Here is a 21648-nt window from a genome sequence, read left to right on the forward strand (position 1 = left end):
ATAGGGGTCAGGGCGACACAGAGAAGTCTGGGGATAGGGGTCTGCAGGAGGACAGAGGGGTCGGGAGGACGCGACATAGGGGTCCGGTAGGGGTCAGGAGAAAGACAGAGGGGTTGGGGGGGGACACAGGGGGGTCTGGGAGGGGGGCATAGCGGTCTGGAGGAGGACTTAGGGGTCTGGGGGGGAGAGGGGATGAAGACAGAGGGGTCTGGAGGAGGACAGTACAGGGGTGGCAGTATTATTTTCAGGGGCACAGTGTGTGGCAGGGTTATATTTATGGGGCACAGTGTGTAGTGGAGGTATAATAATAATTGTCTTCATATAGAGAATATTATGTCCGGGCGTCAATCTCTGCAGAGGGAAGATTTAGCTCTTGAAGTTCTGGTGCCTGGACAAGATGACTACATCTGTGTGTCACTATATATATACACCAGTGTTTCCCAACCGGGGCGCCTCCAGCTGTTGCAAAACTACAACTCCCAGCATACCCGGACAGCCAATGGCTGTCCGGGCATGCTGGGTGTTGTAGTTTTGCAACAGCTGGAGGCACCCAGGTTGGGAAACACTGGTATATACTGTTGTATAGTCTGCCTGACTGTCCCATCACTGCTGTAGTCACTTTTAAATTCTGTAGGGATGATGGGTGACACCGTACCCCAATCTGTGGCTCTCCAGCTGATGGGAGTTGTAACTTTGCAACAGCTGGAGAGCCACTTGAACCAAGTTGATTGGAGAGGGTCCTAGCAGTTAGACCCCCACATAAAATATGGGCTGCTTAGTCTAACCATAGTCCCAGTCTGGCCCTGCTCTTCCATCACAATCCCCACTGACATCAGTCTCCCTCTTTCTTTTAGCCATATCTTCTTCTCTATCGCTAACATAAATCATAGCGCCATCTGGTGGGCAAAAATAATACAAAAAAATCAACACGCCTGATCCCCTCATGTAAATCCACGCTTCATCACTAGGGGCCATTGCTCCTAGAGGCTGGGGCTTGTAGTTCTACACATATAACACATTGCTTATAATAAAAACAGCGTCACCATATAAATCTATCGTTTTCACCAAAACAAAGATGGCGGCGCCCGGACGTATGCCAGTAGGTGAGATGAGGGAACACTTCCGGCTGAGTGCTCTGGTGGGTGACGTCACTTCCTCCGAATCATGGCGTCTTCTCTCAGCGGGATGTTTTCGGGGCAGCCGCCCGGTCCTCCGCCGCCCATGCAGCCTGGAGCCGGGGCCGGCCTCATGTCCACTCCTCCCGGGGCCAAGAACCCCAACAGCACCCTGGTGGACGAGCTCGAGTCCTCCTTCGAGGTGACAGTATGGCCGGTCACTGGTGCCTTTTGGGCATGCTGGGAGTTGTAGTGCCAACGATTGGAGTACGATGTTTAGCTGCGAACTCCAGCTGTTGCAAAACTACAACTCCCATTGTGCCCTGACATGATAGGAGTTGCAGTCTTGCAACAGCTGGAGACCCATAGGTTGGGAAGCACTGTAGCATTGGATGTATAGTGGTTTGCAAGCCTTTGCTCTGCAGATAGTGTACGACTACAACTCCCAGCATGCCCTGAGAGCCGCAGCTGTGTTTTAAGGGCACAGTTGTGGTAGAGGGAGTATTCGTTTATCTCCACAACTGATCAGCTGAAGCAGCATATTTTTAACTATTAGATGGGTCACACAGTGCGGTACAGTGTTTTCCCAACCAGGGGGCCTCCAGCTGTTGCAAAACTACAACTCCCAGCATGCCCGGACAGCCTTCGGCTGTCCGGACATGCTGGAAGTTGTAGTTTTGCAACAGCTGGAGGCACCTTGGTTGGGGAAACACTGGTATAGTTGATGCACTTTTAAGTGTACCTACTATTATAAAAACTTTTGACATGTTCTAGGGAGAACTTCAAAACTGTCTGATCGGTTCCGTAGTCCGTACCCCATTGATTTCATTGAGCCGACTGGCGTCAGTTAGTGTCTTCGGTCGGCTCATTTTTTTTTATCCATATGCGTCTTTTTACCCAGACTAAAAATGGCAGCAGACCAAACCTTTTGGTCCAGGTCAGTAGCTAGATACACCCGGAAAATTAGTTGACTGCATTTCGCTAATTAAAATTAATGGGGTACGGCAATAGTCCGGCAGCAGGCGGTTTTGAAATTCTCCCTAAATTGCGTTTTCTGTCATAGTAGACCATTTAGTAACCCATTAGCTAGAGCTGGGCGGTATGACCAAAAATGTATGTCACTGTATTTTTCTAAATTATGGCGCTTTCACGGTATTTAACAGTATTTGTGGTCGGGGGGGTTCCTCAGTATAGTGTCAGGTGGTCGGGGGTCTTGGTCAGGACGCCCGGTAACTCCATGTCTCCGCAGTTCTGTTTGAGTTTCCCGCACCCGCCCGGAAGTCACTTGCCCGCCGGGAGTTGTAGTCCCCTCCCAGCTCCTCAGTCAGTTTAGTGCGGCTCGGACTACACTTCCCATAGACGCTGTGCGGCCGGACGTTTCTCTACGCCATCACGTGTTGGTTGCTATGGGAACGGTATTGCGGTATGTGGAAAATTCAAATCGTAAGACAAAAACACACCGGTATACCGCCCAGCTCTACCATTAGCACACCTCAGTCCCATTGCAGAGAAATTAATAGGGTGATAGGAGGAGTCCCCTTTTTTCTCTCTCCTCTTAGATCAGTGCTCCCTAACCAGGGTGCCTCCAGCTGTTGCAAAACTGCAAATCCGGACAGCCAAAGCCTTAGATGCCATTGTCAATAGTAACTGTGGCAACTAAAGGGTTAAACTGCCGGGATCTGAGTTATCTCCAATCCTGGTAGAAGCCTCACTGTGTATTGCTGCTTGGCTCCTGCTGCCGATCTCATGGGGACACTGACGGTGCCTGCAGGGTTACCATGGAGAGAATGTAGATCATGGAGTGGTAGCAGACATTTTATCATAGGCTGTTAAAGGAAAACTGTCAATTTGCTACCCCCGCACCAACCAGTGGTACTGTCTGGTAGTGCAGGGGACGCTGATCAGTTTGATGCTTGCCGTGCCCGAATCCGTCCTGCCGAAATCTTTGTTTTCTGTATATGCTAATTAGGTGCTAAGTGGCACAGGCCAGGTTACAGGCACTCTGACGACAGCGCCGCAGCACCGCCCAGCTCATCAATATTCCTCCCCTCTTTCACCTCTCCCTCTTCTCCCACTCTGTAATGAAGAGGCGGAGTGCCTGTAACCCTGCCTGTGCCAGTTAGCACCTAATTAGCATATACAGAAAATAGAAGATTTCAGCCAAACGGCGGGACGGACCAGGGCACAGTAAACCTCAAACTGATCAGCGTCCCCAGTACTACCAGTCAGTACCGCTTGTTAGTGCGGGGGAGCAATGTGACAGTTTTCCTTTTAAGGAGTTAATAAGTTGCTTTTTTTTTTTTTTCTCAGTTAACTTAATTTCACAAGGCATTAATCTTCTTACTCTAGAACTGTGGTCCTGAAGTTGCCCAAGATATGTGGTGGTCAATATAGTGAACCTACAATAAATATACAAGTGAGGTAAAACCCACTCATAAATAGGGTCAGCATGTAAAAAGCAAAGACGGGGAGACAGAATTGTATACACTGACCCCAGTAACTATCACAAGATGGTGAAAGAGAATAAGTAACAAAATACAGTAAACATGCAAGATCCACAAAGCATAAGTAGCAGAAATAAGGATACACCATACAGACCACTTTACAGACCCCTGACACATGTTTCACTGACCGCTTTATCAAAGTGCAAAACACGTCAGTAGTCTGTATGGTGTATCCTTATTTCTGCTACTTATGCTTTGCTGCTTTCACCATCTTGGGGTCAATGTATACAATTCTGTCTCCCCGTCTTTGCTTTTTACATGCTGACCCTATTTATGAGTGGGTTTTACCTACACCTCACATGTACAGGGTGGGCCATTTATATGGATACACCTTAATAAAATGGGAATGGTTGGTGATATTAACTTCCTGTTTGTGGCACATTAGTATATGTGAGGGGGGGAAACTTTTCAAGATGGGTTGTGACCGTGGCGGCCATTTTGAATCCAACTTTAGTTTTTTTCAGTAGGAAGAGGGTCATGTGACGCATCAAACTTATTGGGAATTTCACAAGAAAAACAATGATGTGCTTGGCTTTAACGTAACTTTATTCTTTCATGAGTTATTTAAAAGTTTCTGACAAATGTGTTCAATGTGCTGCCCATTGTGTTGGATTGTCAATGAAACCCTCTTCTCCCACTCTTCACACACTGATAGCAACACCGCAGGAGAAATGCTAGCACAGGCTTCCAGTATCCGTAGTTTCGACCCCAAAGATAAGTCTAAGGGGGTCAGATCGGGAGACCTTGGGGGCCATTCAACTGGCTCACGATAACCAATCCACTTTGCAGGAAACTGTTCATCTAGGAATGCTTGGACCTGACACCCATAATGTGGTGGTCACCATCTTGGTGGAAAAACTCAGGGAACGTGCCAGCTTCAGTGCATAAAGAGGGAAACACATCATCATGTAGCAATTTCTAATTTTTCATCATGTAACAAAATCTTCTGCGTAAACTGAGGGTCCTGTTCCAGTTTTTGTTTTGCCCATTCTGCAGCACCTGAAACTACGGATACTGGAAGCCTGTGCTAGCATTTCTCCTGCGGTGTATATAGTAGTATATAGCAGTGTATACGGATACTGGAAGCCTGTGCTAGCATTTCTCCTGCGGTGTTGCTATCAGTGTGTGAAGAGTGGGAGAAGAGGGTTGCATTGACAATCCAACACAATGGGCAGCACATTGAACACATTTTATAAGTGGTCAGAAACTTGTAAATAACTCCAAGCACATCATTGTTTTTCTTGTGAAATTCCCAATAAGTTTGATGTGTCACATGACCCTCTACCTATTGAAAAAACAAAAGTTGGATTCAAAATTGCCAACTTCGAAATGGCCGCCATGGTCACCACCCATCTTGAAAAGTTTCCCCCCTCACATATACTAATGTGCCACAAAACGGAAGTTAATATCACCAGCCATTCCCATTTTATTAAGGTGTATCCATTAGGGATCGACCGATTATCACGATTTTGGGCATTATCGGTATCGGCAATTACCTTGCCGATAATGCCTGCCCACTGCACCGCCCCCACCGCACCGTGTTGCACCCCCCCACCGTAGGGCTGGGCGGTATACCGTTATGGATTTTTGCCCATTCCGCTATACTGGTCGGGCCCCTCCCCCACCCTCCGAGTCAATAAAAAAAATTAAACTTACCCGTAATGGGGGTGGTCCGGGTCATCCATCCTTCCTGTAGTGTCCGGCGGCATTCCGGGTGGAGGGTGAACCGTTCCGGGCTGTCCTTCTCCGGGGGTCATCTTCTCCACTCCAGGCAGGCTCCGGCCTAGTACGCTGCATAGACGCCGCTACGCCGTGGCGTCAGGTGCGTCGCTGCGCACGGTTGTCACTGCGCAGCGTCGTCTATGCTGCGTTACTAGGCCGGAGCCTGCCCGGAGTGGATAAGATGACCCCCGGAGAAGGACAGCCCGGAACGGTTCACCCTCCACCCGAAATGCCGCCGGACACTACAGGAAGGATGGATGACCCGGACCACCCTGACAGGTAGGGGGAGAGAAGCGGGTGGTGGTGGTGGTGGTGGCGGCGGCGGCGGCCTATGGCACCGCAAAAGCCACTGCAGTGCATTGATTTAAAGCGCCCGCTTTAAATCAATGATCTGCAGCAGTGTCGCGGGGGGATAAATAGCCGATAACTTATACCGGAATATCGGTATAAGTTATCGGCTATCGGCCCTAACCTCCACAGATTATCGGTATCGGCCCTAAAAAAACGATATCGGTCGATCCCTAGTATTCATATAAATGGCCCACCCTGTATATTGTACGTTCACTATATTGACCATTATATCTCGTATTTCCTCATATGTATATCTTGTCAGCCACATCTCATGCACTATGTATTTTATGTGTTTTGTTTTAAATATTTTCAATAAACAAATATTTTAATGATTCAGTTTGGCGTAACATATTATTGGTTCTAATAGTAGGTGTCATGCCTATGGAATGTTCCCTTGTTTTTTGGATAGTAATATGATAGGTTCTATAGCCCGTGTCATAGGAAGCTTCACCCAAGGCAGTGGTCTCTAAACGGTGGCCCTCCAGATGTTGCAAAACTACAACTCCCATCAGATCTAAGTGATAATCATTGCAATTGTCTTTTCTGTTTCAGGCATGCTTTGCTTCTCTTGTGAGCCAGGACTATGTGAATGGTACTGACCAGGAGGAGATCCGCACTGGTAATGTAAACTTATGACTCTGGTGCTGTGGTGTCTGTTGTTTAATGGGGTTTCACATTAAAGGGAAAATGACAGCCAGTTCATCTGCATTAAACCTAATACACAGGGTTATAGTGCAGGTGATTACAAGTTATCACTTACTCATGTCTGTGGTCTGGCCCCTGAGATACTTGTTATATTGGCCTACAATGCTAGTAGCCTTCTTTGTGCAATGGAGGCTGTTCCAAGGCTATCTTTGGAACTGGACCACGGATCCAAGTAAGTAGTACATCCTTGTATTTCAGTTCATCCGCACTATAACCCTGGGTTTTGGGTTTAATGCAGGTGTGCTGCCTTTCAGTTTTAAATTAAAGCACGACTGTCATGAGTTTTTTCACCCCCATAAACCAGAAAAAGGTACGATTTAACTGTTATTTCTAACAACTTTGTCAAGCTGGGGCTGGTTTATGGGGGTTAAAACTCATGACAGTTGCGCTTTAAATACATGTAAAAGATCAGCACAAGAAGAAAAAAAACAGGCACTGCAAGTATGGATACGGTCCACACAAATACCAAACGAAACCACAAATGTAGCGATCAGCTGTGTGTCAGCGTGGTGCTCAATGTCGGACAAAAGCAACGAAAAATGCATAGAAGAAAGTCAAGTAGACATGGCAACTATGGGAGAGTGGAATGGGATCGGGGCAAGGCAACGTCCGTTTCACGTCACATGGCGCTTCTTCCGGCCTAGAGGACGTTGCATTGCCCCCGATCCCATTTCACTCTCCTGCGGTGTGTCAGCACGATTTATGGATGTCTGTGTAAAGCACCTTCCTAATAAACATAGTTATCCTTCCGTCAGTCGGTGAGTTGCCATGACTTGCTAAGTCTACTTGACTTTCTTCTATGCATTTAAATTAAATACATTTATCATCTAGATAGGATAAGGTTATCAAAGTCTGATCGCTGGTCCCTTCACCAGTCACTAGAGCCGTATGCCTTCATTTTCTTCTCACTGCCGACGACAGCAGTAAAGCCCTCCAGAAGTGTACAAAAAGTTATAGAATGGTAAGAGAATGGAAAGCAAGCCTTTTTTTATCTGAAAGAGTCCATATCTGCATTACTGCAAAAAGATTGTATCAAGCCCCAGCCTAAGGACTTGTTCATGTGTATATGAGGCCTTACAAGCAGGAGCAGTTCGGGTAGTCATATCCCAAAAGATTGCAATTACAGAGAGATGTCCAGCACAGATGGATGCGGAATGGTGCTTTTATTGCAGTAAAACTTCACAACATGATAGACATCGACAGGTGACGCGTTTCGAGCCTAGCGTCGGGCCTTAGTCATGACTAATAGAGATGAGCGAATTTACAGTAAATTCGATTCGTCACGAACTTCTCGGCTCGGCAGTTAATGACTTTTCCTGCATAAATTAGTTCAGCTTTCAGGTGCTCCCGTGGGCTGTAAAAGGTGGATACAATCCTAGGAGACTCTTTCCTAGGACTGTATCCACCTTTTCCAGACCACGGGAGCACCTGAAAGCTGAACTAATTTATGCAGGATAAGTCATCAACTGCCGAGCCGAGAAGTTCGTGACTAATCGAATTTACTGTAAATTCGCTCATCTCTAATGACTAAGGCCCAACGCTAGGGCCGAAACGCGTCACCTGTCCAGGTCTATCATGTTGTGAAGTTTTACTGCAATAAAAGCACCATTCCGCATCCATCTGTGCTGGACATCTCTCTGTAATTGCATCCGTGTATACAGGCGCTTCCCACGCCACTCCGAGCACAGCAGGCTTGGGAAGGGAGCTGGACATCACCTATCCCAAAAGATTGTCTTTGAATAACTAAATGTGTAAAACAGATTTTTCTTTTCAGTGTTATTTGTCGTTCTATATTTATCTGGTTTTTGTCCATATTTTCTTTTCTTGGTTAAGGTGTAACTGTTTTTGTTTTTTGTGTGTGTACGTAGTGTTAGGAAAATACAAATAGTTAAAGTTGAAAAAATAACCACATGTGAACTATGCAAACATTTAACATTTGTTTTTCTGACACGAGAAGCCATGATGCCAGTGTAAACAAAGCCATTAGTTAATCTTCAATGCTGGGAAATAGCCTAGTTGGCAGCGCTCCAGTATTTTCCTTTGTTCTGTTCCTTTATGACTGGAGAGGTAATATGGTATATCTGGATATGTGTCGGTAAGGCTTCATTTACGTGACAATTTTTAGATCCATCTAATTCATACAATGTATCCATTGATCTCTATTAATAAATCGTATCTAGCACATCCACCTATTTTGGTTCATTTACACTTTTGTCCGATTTTTAGTCATGTAGAAAATCATGGTTGGTCACAATTTTATTGAATTTTTTTTCCTTTCCAAAACAGACAAAATTATATCAGATTTTTTCTTTTTTACATAACTGTCCGTAAAGCGCATGGAATCTTATCATTGTATGTTTTGATCCATTTAAAGTGCAACTGTCATGAGTTTTAACCCCCATAAACCAGCCACAGCTTGACAAAGTTGTTAGAAATAACAGTGAAATCATATCTTTTGCTGCTTTCTAGCAGCTTTAATGATGCTAAAAAATGTTTTAACGATAGTCATCAACAATCAGATAGGCGTGGCTATGCCCGCAACGCCTATCCCATGTATGTCAGTGCTGGGGACGCTGTGTGATTGGTCCACAGGTCCCAGCACTGAGAGCCCTTATTACTGTACTGTAGAAGAATAAACGGCGCCCGTTCATCTATGCACTCCGGTGATGCGGGCAGCCAGCGATTACAGCAAGCACTAGCTCTCTTTCTGCTAATACTTGCTCCCTATAGCCCAATGCGCGGCGTAATGCTGTAGCAGAATGAACTGGCCACCCGCATTGCATCACAGCAGTAGATGAGACTGGGCAGCCAGATCATTCCGCTACAGCATTATGCCGCGCATCGGGCTTTAGGGAGCAAGTATTAGCAGAAAGAGAGCTAGTGCTGGCTGCCCGCCCGCATCACCGGAGTGCATAGATGAACGGGCGCCGTTTATTCTTCTACAGTACAGTACAGTACAGTAATAAGGGCTCTCAGTGCTGGGACCTGTGAACCAATCACACAGCTTCCCCAGCACTGACATACATGGGATAGGCGTGGCGGCTGCGGGCATAGCCACACCTATCTGACTGTTGCTGACTATCGTTAAAAGCATTTTTTAGCATCATTAAAGCTGCTAGAAAGCAGAAAAAGGTATGATTTCACTGTTATTTCTAACAACTTTGACAAGCTGGGGCTGGTTTATGGGGGTTAAAACTCATGACAGTTGCGCTTTAATCGCACGCAGTGTTTTTTTTGCGTTTTTTCACTGTAGCTTTGAAGCAGTCTACAAAGAAAAAGAAAAACATAATTTATTATTTATTTATTTATTTTTTCTTCTTAAACGGACTAAAATGTACTACCATTGAAGAGATTTTTTTTTTTAGGCACTTGATTTTATTTTTTAACAGTGGTTTTTAATAGTGGTTTAGTTGCCCATGGCAACCAATCAGATTGTTTCTTTCTTTTTTCACAGGTCTGAAAAAGGAAATAAGCAATCTGGTTGCCATGGGCAACTGCACCACTCCTCCTCTGCACAGTTTTTGATAACTCCCCCTAAGTGCTTAGACGTTCTAGAAGGAATTCAATCTGTTCCCTTCTTCTCCTCAGGTGTTGAGCAATGTATTCATAAGTTCCTGGATGTGGCCAGACAGACAGAATGCTTTTTCCTACAGAAAAGATTACAGCTCTCGGTCCAAAAGCCAGAGCAGGTTATTAAAGAGGTAACTGTCTTACTTTATTCTCATCACTACATATAAAGGTCATCTGCACACAGAACCTGGATGTCTTAATAGGAAACTGGTTGCTCTTAAAGGGGTTCTCCAGGACCTAAACATCCATGGCCTTTCCTAAAGTGTACCGGTCACTTAAAAATATCTTTTGACTTGTTGTAGAGACATAGGAAAAGAAGGTAATTCCGCTTATTATTCAGTGCTTCCCAGGATTTATCCAATAAGTCTATACCTGTTTTGTCGTAGAGACACATTTTGATCGGTTGGGGTCTGAGTATTCTCCCCCTTCTCTCATAGCATGCACTTATCCTTGCTTCACTAAACAATTAGGGTTTGAACACTCAGACCCCAACTGATCAAACCTCTTGACAGTTGTTTTGGAGTCGTCTTTCATTGCTGCCCTTACTTTGTTACAGGATGTGACAGAACTGAGAAGTGAGCTGCAAAGGAAGGAAGCGCTCATTCAGAAGCACCTGACAAAATTACGGAGCTGGCAGCAGGTTCTGGAAGAGATCAATGGTCAGCATAAGAAGCCAAGTGAAATGGCACAAGGGCCTCTTGCATTTTTGGAACAAGCCTCTGCCAATATCCCTGCACCAATGAAGCCAACGTGATTTGACTGTACAGAGGCGGCCTCAAAGATTTCTTGTAAAGACTATTTCTATTTTTCCTTTACTGTTTTTGTACTATATTTTGTAAAGTAGAATTTTGTTTTAAGCTCGTAACGATTGCTGGTGACTTTTTATGCCACAATTCAATAAAAAATACCTTTCTTAACCACTGTTTTGCTTTAGTGTTTCTTAATGCCAAATACTCCCAATGCTGTAATACTGTACTGCGCAATATGATGACTGTTCTAATACCATTTGGTCTCTTTATCTTAACTTCAGGACCTAGGATGTGTATACTAGACAGTAGTAGTCAATAGTTTGGACGCACCTTTCCAGTTTTTTTTCCCCTTCATTGTAGATTGATATTAACCCCTTAAGGACCCAGCCATTTTATACCTTAGGACCCGGCCATTTTTTGCACATCTGACCACTGTCACTTTAAACATTAATAACTCTGGAATGCTTTTAGTTATCATTCTGATTCCGAGATAGTTTTTTCGGGACATATTCTACTTTAACATAGTGGTAACATTTTTTGGTAACTTGCATCCTTTCTTGATGAAAAATTTGAAAATTTAGCATTTTTCTAACTTTGAAGCTCTCTGCTTGTAAGGAAAATGGATATTCCAAATAATTTTTTTCTATTGACATATACAATATGTCTACTTTATGTTTGCATCATAAAATTGAAGAGTTTTTACTTTTGGAAGACACCAGAGGGCTTCAAAGTTTAGCAGCAATTTTCCAATTTTTCACAAAATTTCCAAACTCACTATTTTTCAGGGACCAGTTCAGGTTTGAAGTGGATTTGAAGGGTCTTCATCTTAGAAATACCCCACAAATGACCCCATTATAAAAACTGCACCCCCCCAAAGTATTCAAAATGACATTCAGTCAGCATTTTAACCCTTTAGGTGTTTCACAGGAATAGCAGCAAAGTGAATGAGAAAATTCACAATCTTCATTTTTTACATTTTCGCATGTTCTTGTAGACCCAATTTTTGAATTTTTACAAGGGGTAAAAGGAGAAAATTTATACTTGTATTTGTAGCCCAATTTCTCTCGAGTAAGCACATACCTCATATGCCTATGTAAATTGTTCGGCGGGGGCAGTAGAGGGCTCAGAAGCGAAGGAGCGACAAGGGGATTTTGGAGAGTACGTTTTTGTGAAATGGTTTTTTTTTGGGGGGGGGGGGGCATGTTGCATTTAGGAAGCCCCTATGGTGCCAGAACAGCAAAAAAAAAAAAAAAAACACATGCCATACCATTTTGGAAACTAGACCCCTCGGGGAACGTAACAAGGAATTAAGTGAGCCTTAATACCCCACAGGTGTTTCACGACTTTTGCATATGTAAAAAAAAAAATTTTTTTCACTAAAATGTGTTTCCCCCCAAATTTCACATTTTTGCAAGGGTTAATAGCAGAAAATACCCCCCAAAATTTGTAACCCCATCTCTTCTGAGTATGAAGGTACCCCATAAGTTGACCTGAAGTGCACTACGGGCGAACTACAATGCTCAGAAGAGAAGGAGTAACATCTGGCTTTTTGAGAGCAAATTTTTATTAGGGGGGCATGTGGCATTTAGGAAGCCCCCATGGTGCCAGAAAAGCAAAAAACCCCACATGGCATACCATTTTGGAAACTAGACCCCTTGAGGAACGTAACAATGAATTAAATGAGCCTTAATACCCCACAGGGGTTTCACGACTTTTGCATATGTAAAAATGTATTTATTTTTTTTCACTAAAATGTGTGTTCCCCCCCCCCCCCCCAAATTTCATATTTTTGCAAGGGTTAATAGCAGAAAATACCCCCCAAAATTTGTAACCCCATCTCTTCTGAGTATGGAGGTACCCCATAAGTTGACCTGAAGTGCACTACGGGCGAACTACAATGCTCAGAAGAGAATGAGTCTTATTTGGCTTTTTGAGAGCAAATTTTGCTTGGGGGGCATGTTGCATTTAGGAAGCCCCTATGGTGCCAGAACAGCAAAAAAAAAAAAAAAAAAAAGCCATATGGCATACCATTTTGGAAACTAGACCCCTTGAGGAACGTAACAAGGAATTAAGTGAGCCTTAATACCCCACAGGGGTTTCACAACTTTTCCATATGTAAACATTTTTTTTTTTTTCACTAAAATGTTTCCCCCCAAATTTCACATTTTTGCAAGGGTTAATAGCAGAAAATACCCCCCAAAATTTGTAACCCCATCTCTTCTGAGTATGGAGGTACCCCATAAGTGGACGTCAAGTGCACTGCAGGAGCACCACAATGCTCAGAAGAGGAGTCACATTTGCAAACTTTGCTGAAATGGGGGGGACATGTCGCATTTGGGAAGCCCCTATGGTGCCAGGACAGCAAAAAAAAAAACCACATGGCATCACATTTTGGAAACTATACCCCTTGAGGAATGTAACAAGGGGTAAAGTAAGCCTTAATACCCCACAGGGGTTTCACGACTTTTGCATATGTAAAATAAAAAAATAAAAATGTCACTAAAATGTAGGTTTTCCCCAAAATTTTACATTTTTACAAGGCTTAATAGCAGAAAAGACACCCCAAAATTTGTAAATACATTTCTTTGGAATAAGGACATACCTTAATTTGATGATTTTCGCTCCGCAGGTGCACACCAGGTCTTGGAGTGGGAGGTCAGTGGTCAGGGGCCTTGAGCTTATTATAGCAGCCAGGATGTGGAACCCCCCCCCCCCCCCCTCAAGGAGCATTAATGGGGGGAGCACTGAGCCCTAAAATAGGGGGACACTATGGGGGACAAGGGGCCGTAACTGGGGTAGACATGTGGGGAACAGAGGCCCGTAATATGGGGTACAGTGGGCCAGAAAACTATAAATCATAAAATAATAAAACAGGATATGTTCCCAGAATGATGACCCAGAGCATAGCCAAAACTAAAAGAAATATGCCCGCCCCAAACCCTATGCTCTGAGTCATCATTCTGGGAATGTGGTGTGTGGCCGTCCCTAACCTGTTGCCTCAAATAAGCACCCGCTTAGGTGGAGAGAGAGCACTGCGCATTTGAGGCAACATAAAAAAGTCCCCGATGATAGTGACTCAGTGACCTATGACCCATTTTTGAAAAAAACACCCCCAGAGGTCTTATCAGGTTTTTTTTTTTTTTCAGGTTTTTTGGGGCAATTTAGTGATTTATGGGGGTTATATTTTGGAATGTACTCTGGACTTGATACATTGGTCAAATTATGGAAAATTCTAATGAAAAGGAAAAATTTAGGGCTCCATTGAAGTGTGATACTCCCTGAAGCAGCCTATGCAGAGGCCCGGAAAGTGTTGGCCTGGGACGATCCTGGCGCCTATAACTCCAGACCCTTGGGAAGTCCGGCCTGCTAGCAAAGATCAGGAACCTTAGGACTTCTTCTTGGTACTGGAGGAATGTCCCTGTGTTGCCAGCATACTGGGATAGTACAAAAGCGTTGTACATGGCAACCTGTACCAAGTAGACCGCAACTTTTTTGTACCATGCCCGTGTTTTCCGCATGGCGGTATATGGCTTGAGGACTTTATCTGAGAGATCAACTCCCCCCATATACCGATTGTAGTCCAGAATACAATCGGACTTGAGGACCGGTCCCACGGTACCTTGCACAGGGACAGGGGTGCTGCCGTTCCCATGAATAGTGGTGAGTATAAGGACATCCCTCTTATCCTTATACCTGACCAACAACAGGTTATCATGGGTCAGGGCACGGGACTCACCCTTGGGGATAGGCGTCTTAACAAAATTTAGAGGGAGGCCTCTCTGGTTCTTCCGCACGGTCCCACAAGCAAACGTGGATCTGGCGGAAAGGGATTTGAACAGAGGGAAGCTGGTATAAAAGTTATCCACGTATACGTGGAAACCCTTATCCAGCAATGGGTACATTAGGTCCCAAACGATTTTCCCGCTAACACCCAGATTGGGGGAACAATCTGGGGGTTCAATACGGGAATCTCGTCCCTCATATACTCTAAACCTGCAAGTGTACCCGGAGGTACTCTCGCAGAGTTTATAGAGCTTCACGCCATACCGCGCCCGCTTCGAGGGAATGTACTGGCAGAAGATGAGTCTCCCCTTAAAACTGATGAGAGACTCATCTACCGAGAGGTCCCTGAGCGGTACGTAGGCCTCCAAAGGATCGGGGATAAGATGTCTGATCGCAATCTCGGCTGCAGCACCCCAGACACTCGGTGCACAGAGCGAACTTCGCTCCGTGCCGGATGACTGGTGATGCGGGGCGGAGGCTCATGACATCACGCCCTGCTCGTGATGTCACAGCCACGCCCTCCACAAATCAACATTGCCTTATAAATGCTTCTCGAAGATCAATTACTACTAGTACTACTACTACTGATCTCAACATCCACTGTACAGAGGAGACTATGAGGATCTTTGGGGGAGATTTATCAAAACCTGTCCAGAGGAAAAGTTGCTGAGTTGCCTATAGCAACCAATCAGATCACTTCTTTAATTTTTAATTAGGCCTCTGAAAGATGAAGGGACCTGATTGGTTGCTATGGGCAACTTAGCAACTTTTCCTCTGGACAGGTTTTGATAAATCTACTCCTCTGGTCTGCTTGAGGGCTGGGAGCTGGTCTGCTAGATGGCTGGGAGCAGTTGAGTGGTGCTCCAGCACTCCTCTTTATTGATTGAACCACCGCGATTTTACCATGGGTGGTCCGATCAGTCTTATGTACGACCACCGTAGACTTTAGATGCCGTGATCGATAGTGATCACGGCATCTTCAGGGTTAATTGTGGACGTCAGTGTGATCGCTGATGACCGCCATTCATGGCAAACCAGTTGTGGATAGGGCCACTTGTCACTGTAGGACATTGCCAGCTGCACCTATCAGGAGGGGAATTTCTGGGCCAATCTGCTGCGGCGCTATTGCTCAAACCTCCCGGCAGTGGGACATTTAAAGGAGCTTCTAGCTCATACACCAATGACTGTGTTTCCACACATAAAATGCATATCTTTTACTGTTGCCTGAATTCCAGATCAGATTGTTTGCCCATTTTCTGACTTCTCTTATGGCTAATGATTTGGACCTGACCTTGACTTCCTGGTTTGACCCTTGCTTGTTTTGTTTGCTGATTCTATTTCTGATTAGTGTGGTGCCGTCCTCCTGGTTTTAACCCTTTGACTTGTACCTGGTTTTCTTTCCAGTCATTCCGATTTGATTCTCATTGTGTCTGTGTGTTGCTTATCTGAACTGTCTGACCCTCCATATTAAGCCCCATGCACTTAGTGATTGTAAAAACTGTCGCCCAGTTGAGGGGGGCATTTAATGTGAATCATCCAAGGTTGGGGTGAGTATAGGTCTGCACTGTTCCTGAACCCCTTAAGGATGCAGCCCATTTTGACCTTAAGGACACAGCCAGAGTTGCTTTTACTTATGAATTTGAATATATAATTTATTTGGACATGCCAAATAAATTATATATTGATTCACATACACAATGGCCGACATTTATCATTGTCTTTAGACTGTTTTTTGTGTCTACAAAAGGCACAAAAAGGCGCAAGCAGGGTTTATTTGCGCCTTTTTTGCGCCTTTTTGTTTACACATTTCTGCTGATTTTGAGTTGCAATCCACTGATTTTGAGTTGCAATCCACTGATTTTGAAAATACACATGATATAGAAGGGATTTATCAACTGCGCCTTTTTGTAAAAAGGCGCAAAAAAAGGTGCAAAGCCACTGAAAAGTCTCTAAAACTACACCATCCCAGATTTGGCGTAGCTTTTTGGTGTAGGTGAAGAGAGAAATTTGAGAAAATGTTTACCTGCACAAAATTTATCAAATGCTCTGTGAACATTTAATAAATTTGGTTCTCCTACACATTACCAGCACACAAAAAAAAGGTGTAAAAAAATGCTTCACTTACACCTACGATCATAAATGTAGGCCAATATGTCTACTTTATGTTGACATCATAAAGTAGACATGTTGTTACTTTTTGAAGACATTAGAGGGCTTCAAAGTATAGCAGCAATTTTTAAAATTTTCACGAAAAATTCTATTCTGAATTTTTCAGGGACCAGTTCAGTTTGAAGTAGATTTGAGGGGCCTTTCTGTGAGAAATCCCCATAAATAACCCCATTATAGAAACTGCACCCTCAAAGTAAGTTTGTTAACCATTTAGGTGTTTCAAAGGAAGAGCAGCAAAGTGGAGGAGAAAACTCAAAATCTAAATTTTTTTGTATGTTCTTGTAGCCCCATTTATTTTAATTTTTACAAGGGATAAAAGGAGAAAAAGCCCCACCAAAATTTGTAACCCAATTTCTCTTGAGCATGGAAATCCCTCATATGTGGATGTAAAGTGCTCTTTGGGTGCACTACAGGGCTCAGAAGTGAAGGAGCAACTTTGGGATTTTCGAGAGAGAATTTTCCTGAAATGATTTTTGGTGGGCATATCACATTTAGGAAGCCCCTAATGGTGCTGGAACAGCAAAAGAAAACCACATGGCACACTATTTGGGAAACTAAACCCCTTAAGGAATGTAACAAGGGGTACAGTGAGCCTTACCACCTCATAAATTTTCGTTAAAGTTGGACGTGAAAATGAAAAATTCTATTTTTTTCACTTAAATGCTGGTGTTACCCCAAATTTTTGATTTTCACAAGGGGTAATAAGGGGAAAGTCCCCAAAATTTGTAACCCCATCTCTTCTGAGTATGGAAATACCCCATATGTGGACGTAAAGTACTCTGCGAGCACACTATAATGCTCAGAAGAGAAGGAGCAAAATTAGACTTTTGGAGAGAGAATTTTGCTGAAATGGTATTTGAGGGACATGTCGCATTTAGGAAGCTATATGATGGCAGAACAGCAAAAAACACCCCTCATGGCACACTATTTGGGAAACTACACCAATAAAGGAAGGAAACAAGGGGTACAGGGAGCCTAAACACCTCACAGGTGATTGACAAATTTTTGTTAAAATGTGACTCAAAAATAAAAAAATAGATTTTTTTTCACTACAATGCTGGTGTTACCCCAATTTTTTTATTTCATAAGGTGTAATAGGATACAAAGGCCCTCAACATTTTTAACCCCATTTCTTTTGAGTATGGAAATATCCCATATGTATACATAAATCGCTCTGCGGGCACACAACAGGGCTCATAAGAGAAGGAGCACCATTGGACTTTTGGAGAGAGACTTTGGTTCGAATTGAAGTCGGGGGCCTTGTGCATTTACAAAGCCCCCATGGTGTCAAAACAGCAGAACCCCCCTACCACATGTGGCCCCATTTTAGAAACTACACCTCTCACAGAATTTAACAAGGGGTGCAGTGAGCATTTACACCCCACTGGGGTTTGACAGATATTTGGAACAGTGGGTTATGCAAATGAAAAAAAATAATAATAATAACTTCACGGACCACTGTTCCAAAAATCTGTCAGGCACCTGTGGGGTGTAAATGCTCATTGCACCCCTTGTTACATTCCTTGATGAGTGTAGTTTCCAAAATTGGGTCACAAAGCTTTGGTACCATCAGCCAGCCCTGTGCAAATCCCCAATTTAGACCTCAAATGTACATGGTGCGCTCTCATTCCTGAGCCCTGTTGTGGGCCCACAGAGCACTTTACGTCCACATATGGGGTATTTCCTTACTCGGATGAAATTGTGTTACTTATTTTGGGGGGCCTTTTCTCCTTTTACCTCTTGTGAAAATGAAAAATTAAGGAAAATTCCAGCATGTTAGTGTAACAAAAAAAGTATATTTATATATTTTTTTTAACGAACATGCTGGTGTAGCCCCAATTATTTCATTTTCAGAAGTGGTAAAAGGAGAAAAAGCCCCCAAAATAAGTAACGCAGTTTCTCCCGTGTACGGAAATACCTCATATGTGGCCCTAAATTGTGGCCTTGAAATACGACAGGGCTCCGAAGTAAGAAAGCTTCATGCACATTTGAGGCCAAAATTAGTTATTTGCATAAGGGCGGCTGAGGCTATGTTCAGACAGAGGAATGTCGAATATTTCCGCAGACAGAGGAGCACTGACATAACATCCCGGCGCTATGAGTGATCGGAAGTGCGCTGTCTCATAGACAGCAATGCATTTCTGTGTGGATTCCGCAAAAAAAATAGACATGTCTATGCTTACTGCGGACTCTGGAATTAGGATTTCAGAAAGCATCGGTGCTGGGCGACAAAAGTTTGTTTGAGCCGCCATTAAATTGACAAAGTCTTCACAAAAAAAAAAAAATCTAAAGTCCATTTCATTGAGCACTATGGGGTCAATTTAGATTTCTGGGTGGCCAACAAACCCAGAAATCAGTGGCTCAAAACCGTCCGGACTTTGATCCAGGCGGGGTCACCTATATGGGGGACAACGAGAATTGTATAGGGGACAGGGTCAATTGTATGGGGACCTCTACTGGCATTGCCCTGCGGCACTGCCTTCTGGGGGCTCATCATCACTAGATGGTGATGAGGGGGAGGAGAAAGAAATGTAGGGTCTTTCTCCTCTCCCTCATTGGCGGTGGTCTCTGTGTCGGAGGCAAGCGCATGGTGTATACCTCCTCCACCGAAAAGCCTTTGGGGCTTTTTGCTTCCCCCGAGCAGAGCCACCATGATGCCAAACAGCATCCCCACCACGCCTACCACCACCGATCCCGGTTGTGCTACGCTCGGCCACTGATTCCATTTCCACCACCTCAGCAACACATTCCAAAGCTTGACTTTTCTCCTCACACAACTCCTCCTTGTGACTAGTGCTATCCTTTTGCTTAACAGTAGGAGATGGAGGCAAAGACATGAGGAAACACAGCGTATAAGACGGACATTTCCACCGTGCCATGTGACTGTAGACATTTACGAATCCACTGAGAGGTTACTTACTATCATATTGTCACCTCCTTAATACTCATGTAGTTCAAAAAAGCCGGATCACCTGCTAAAACACTGGCAGGCAGTGAGAACTTGGGACAGATGAAGCAGCAGCTATTACTACCACCGAGCACCTGGCTGCTGTTTCTGATTCCTGTACTGCTGCATGTACTGGCAATAACATTCTTACTGGCAGGGGACATGGCAGGGGTCTTCTGTCCTTTACCCTGTCCAACATTTCCTTTACCAAACATTTGTGGTGAGCTGGGGTGTTGCAATAGTGTAGCAGGGTCTGGTTTTATTAACCCTGTGGGGTAAGGTGTTATTAAGCCCTGATTATTCGTGACGCCAGGATGTGGTTCTTCCAGTATGGTAACTGCCGTCAACCAACCCAATAATGGTCTTCAATAAAGGAATGTCCACAGCAGGAATTATGCAAGAACTGGAACTTTTACTTGTAATTGTTAAGAAACAGTCTTTACAGTTATGCAGTTTCTCTAGAGGCAACAAGGACACAGGATACCTCGCAGGCTTGCTGGGACTTGTAGTATTGAGAATATCTATGCAGGCCACTGTGCTACTAATATTATTCTTGAGTTGAGTAGTAGTCACTATAATTGTAGATAGAGCTTGATAACTCACGTTTTGAAGTGGCTGCAGGTTCTTTATGCTTTGGCCTAGCTGATATGAATTTAGATAGTACAGGTATTGTGCTTGGTTGAAATCCAGGAGATAAGAGAGTGCAGGAACAAGAGACTACAGCCCCTTATATACTAAGGTGGCTGGACTAAAGCCCATTGGTTGCAAAGCCTGTGGGTCCTGTTCCCAAGGAACTCTGGGTATGTCACATGACAGTGCTTCACATGACTAACACTTCTGTACACATTTGCACAAACTTTATACATATTGACAATGCATACACAATATATACAATGCATTGATATGAGACAATAGAAGGTGAGCAAAGGGGTGAACCCTGCAGGAGAGCCCTATGGACTGCAGGGACTCTTCCTGAGGGGACTTAGGGAGGGTACAGGACCATGTCCTGTACCGTGACACCACAAATTGTTTTGAAGGATAGTTTTAAGGTTAGTTTTCTTATATACTCGAGTATAAGCCGACCCGAATATAAGCCGAGGCCCCTAATTTCACCCCAAAATCCCAGGAAAAGTTATTGACTCGAGTATAAGCCTAGGTTGGGAAATACATCATCCTCCCTGTCATCATCCAGACCCCCGTCATTAACACCCTCATCATCATCACCCTGTCATCATCACCCTGTCATCATCACCCCTTCATCATCCCCCCTTCATCATCACCGCCTGCCATCATCCCCCCTCATCACCGCCTGTCATCATCCCACACCCCCCCTTCATCATCCCCTTGTCATCATCCCACACCCCCTTCATCATCCCCTTGTCATCATCCCCTTGTCATCATCCCACACCCCCTTCATCATCCCCTTGTCATCATCCCCACCCCCCTTCATCATCCCCTTGTCATCATCCTCTTGTCATCACCCCACCCCCCCCTTCATCATCCCACACACACCCCCTTCATCATCCCCTTGTCATAATCCCACCCCCCCCCCCTTCATCATCCCCTTGTCATCATCACCACATGTCAGCCTCATCACCGCTTGTCAATGTCTGATACAGTGGTCTTCAACCTGCGGACCTCCAGATGTTTCAAAACTACAACTCCCAGCAAGCCTGGGCAGCCATCGGCTGTCCGGGCTTGCTGGGAGTTGTAGTTTTGAAACCTCTGGAGGTCCGCAGGTTGAAGACCACTGCGGCCTTCGACATCATCCAGCCCCCTCTCACCCCCTTTAGTTCTGTACTCACCTCCGCTCGGCGCTGGTCCGGTGCTGCAGGACTGTCCGGTGGGGAGGTCGTCCGGTGGGATAGTGGTTCCGGGCTGCCATCTTCACCGGGTTGCCTCTTCTCCGCGCTTCGGGCCCGAAATAGAGGCATTGCCTTGACGATGACACAGAGGGACGTTGGTAATGAACGTACCTCTGCGTCGTCGTCAAGGCAACATGACTATTCCGGGGCCGGGCCCGAAGCGTGGAG

At 44.7% G+C, this 21648-nt stretch overlaps 1 protein-coding gene across 1 annotated transcript; it reads left to right on the forward strand.

The window, feature by feature from the left end:
- Window positions 1-1132: 1132 nt before the first annotated feature.
- Window positions 1133-10885, forward strand: MED28 (mediator complex subunit 28). The gene is made up of 4 exons (XM_056555300.1): window positions 1133-1317; window positions 6245-6311; window positions 9986-10098; window positions 10524-10885. The coding sequence occupies exons 1-4, from the start codon at window positions 1165-1167 to the stop codon at window positions 10719-10721; spliced, it is 531 nt and encodes a 176-aa protein (XP_056411275.1). The 5' UTR covers window positions 1133-1164; the 3' UTR covers window positions 10722-10885.
- Window positions 10886-21648: the final 10763 nt, after the last annotated feature.

The sequence above is a fragment of the Hyla sarda genome, chromosome 1, assembly GCF_029499605.1.
Source record: "Hyla sarda isolate aHylSar1 chromosome 1, aHylSar1.hap1, whole genome shotgun sequence".
Classification (NCBI taxonomy): Eukaryota; Metazoa; Chordata; class Amphibia; order Anura; family Hylidae; genus Hyla; species Hyla sarda.

Bases quoted from the DNA above. Each gene is read 5' to 3' on its own strand.
- MED28 (XM_056555300.1), top strand. From the start codon at position 1,165: ATGGCGTCTTCTCTCAGCGGGATGTTTTCGGGGCAGCCGCCCGGTCCT. The intron at 1,318-6,244 runs GTGACAGTATGG...TTTCTGTTTCAG, and splicing joins AGCTCGAGTCCTCCTTCGAG to GCATGCTTTGCTTCTCTTGT. The intron at 10,099-10,523 runs GTAACTGTCTTA...ACTTTGTTACAG, and splicing joins CAGAGCAGGTTATTAAAGAG to GATGTGACAGAACTGAGAAG.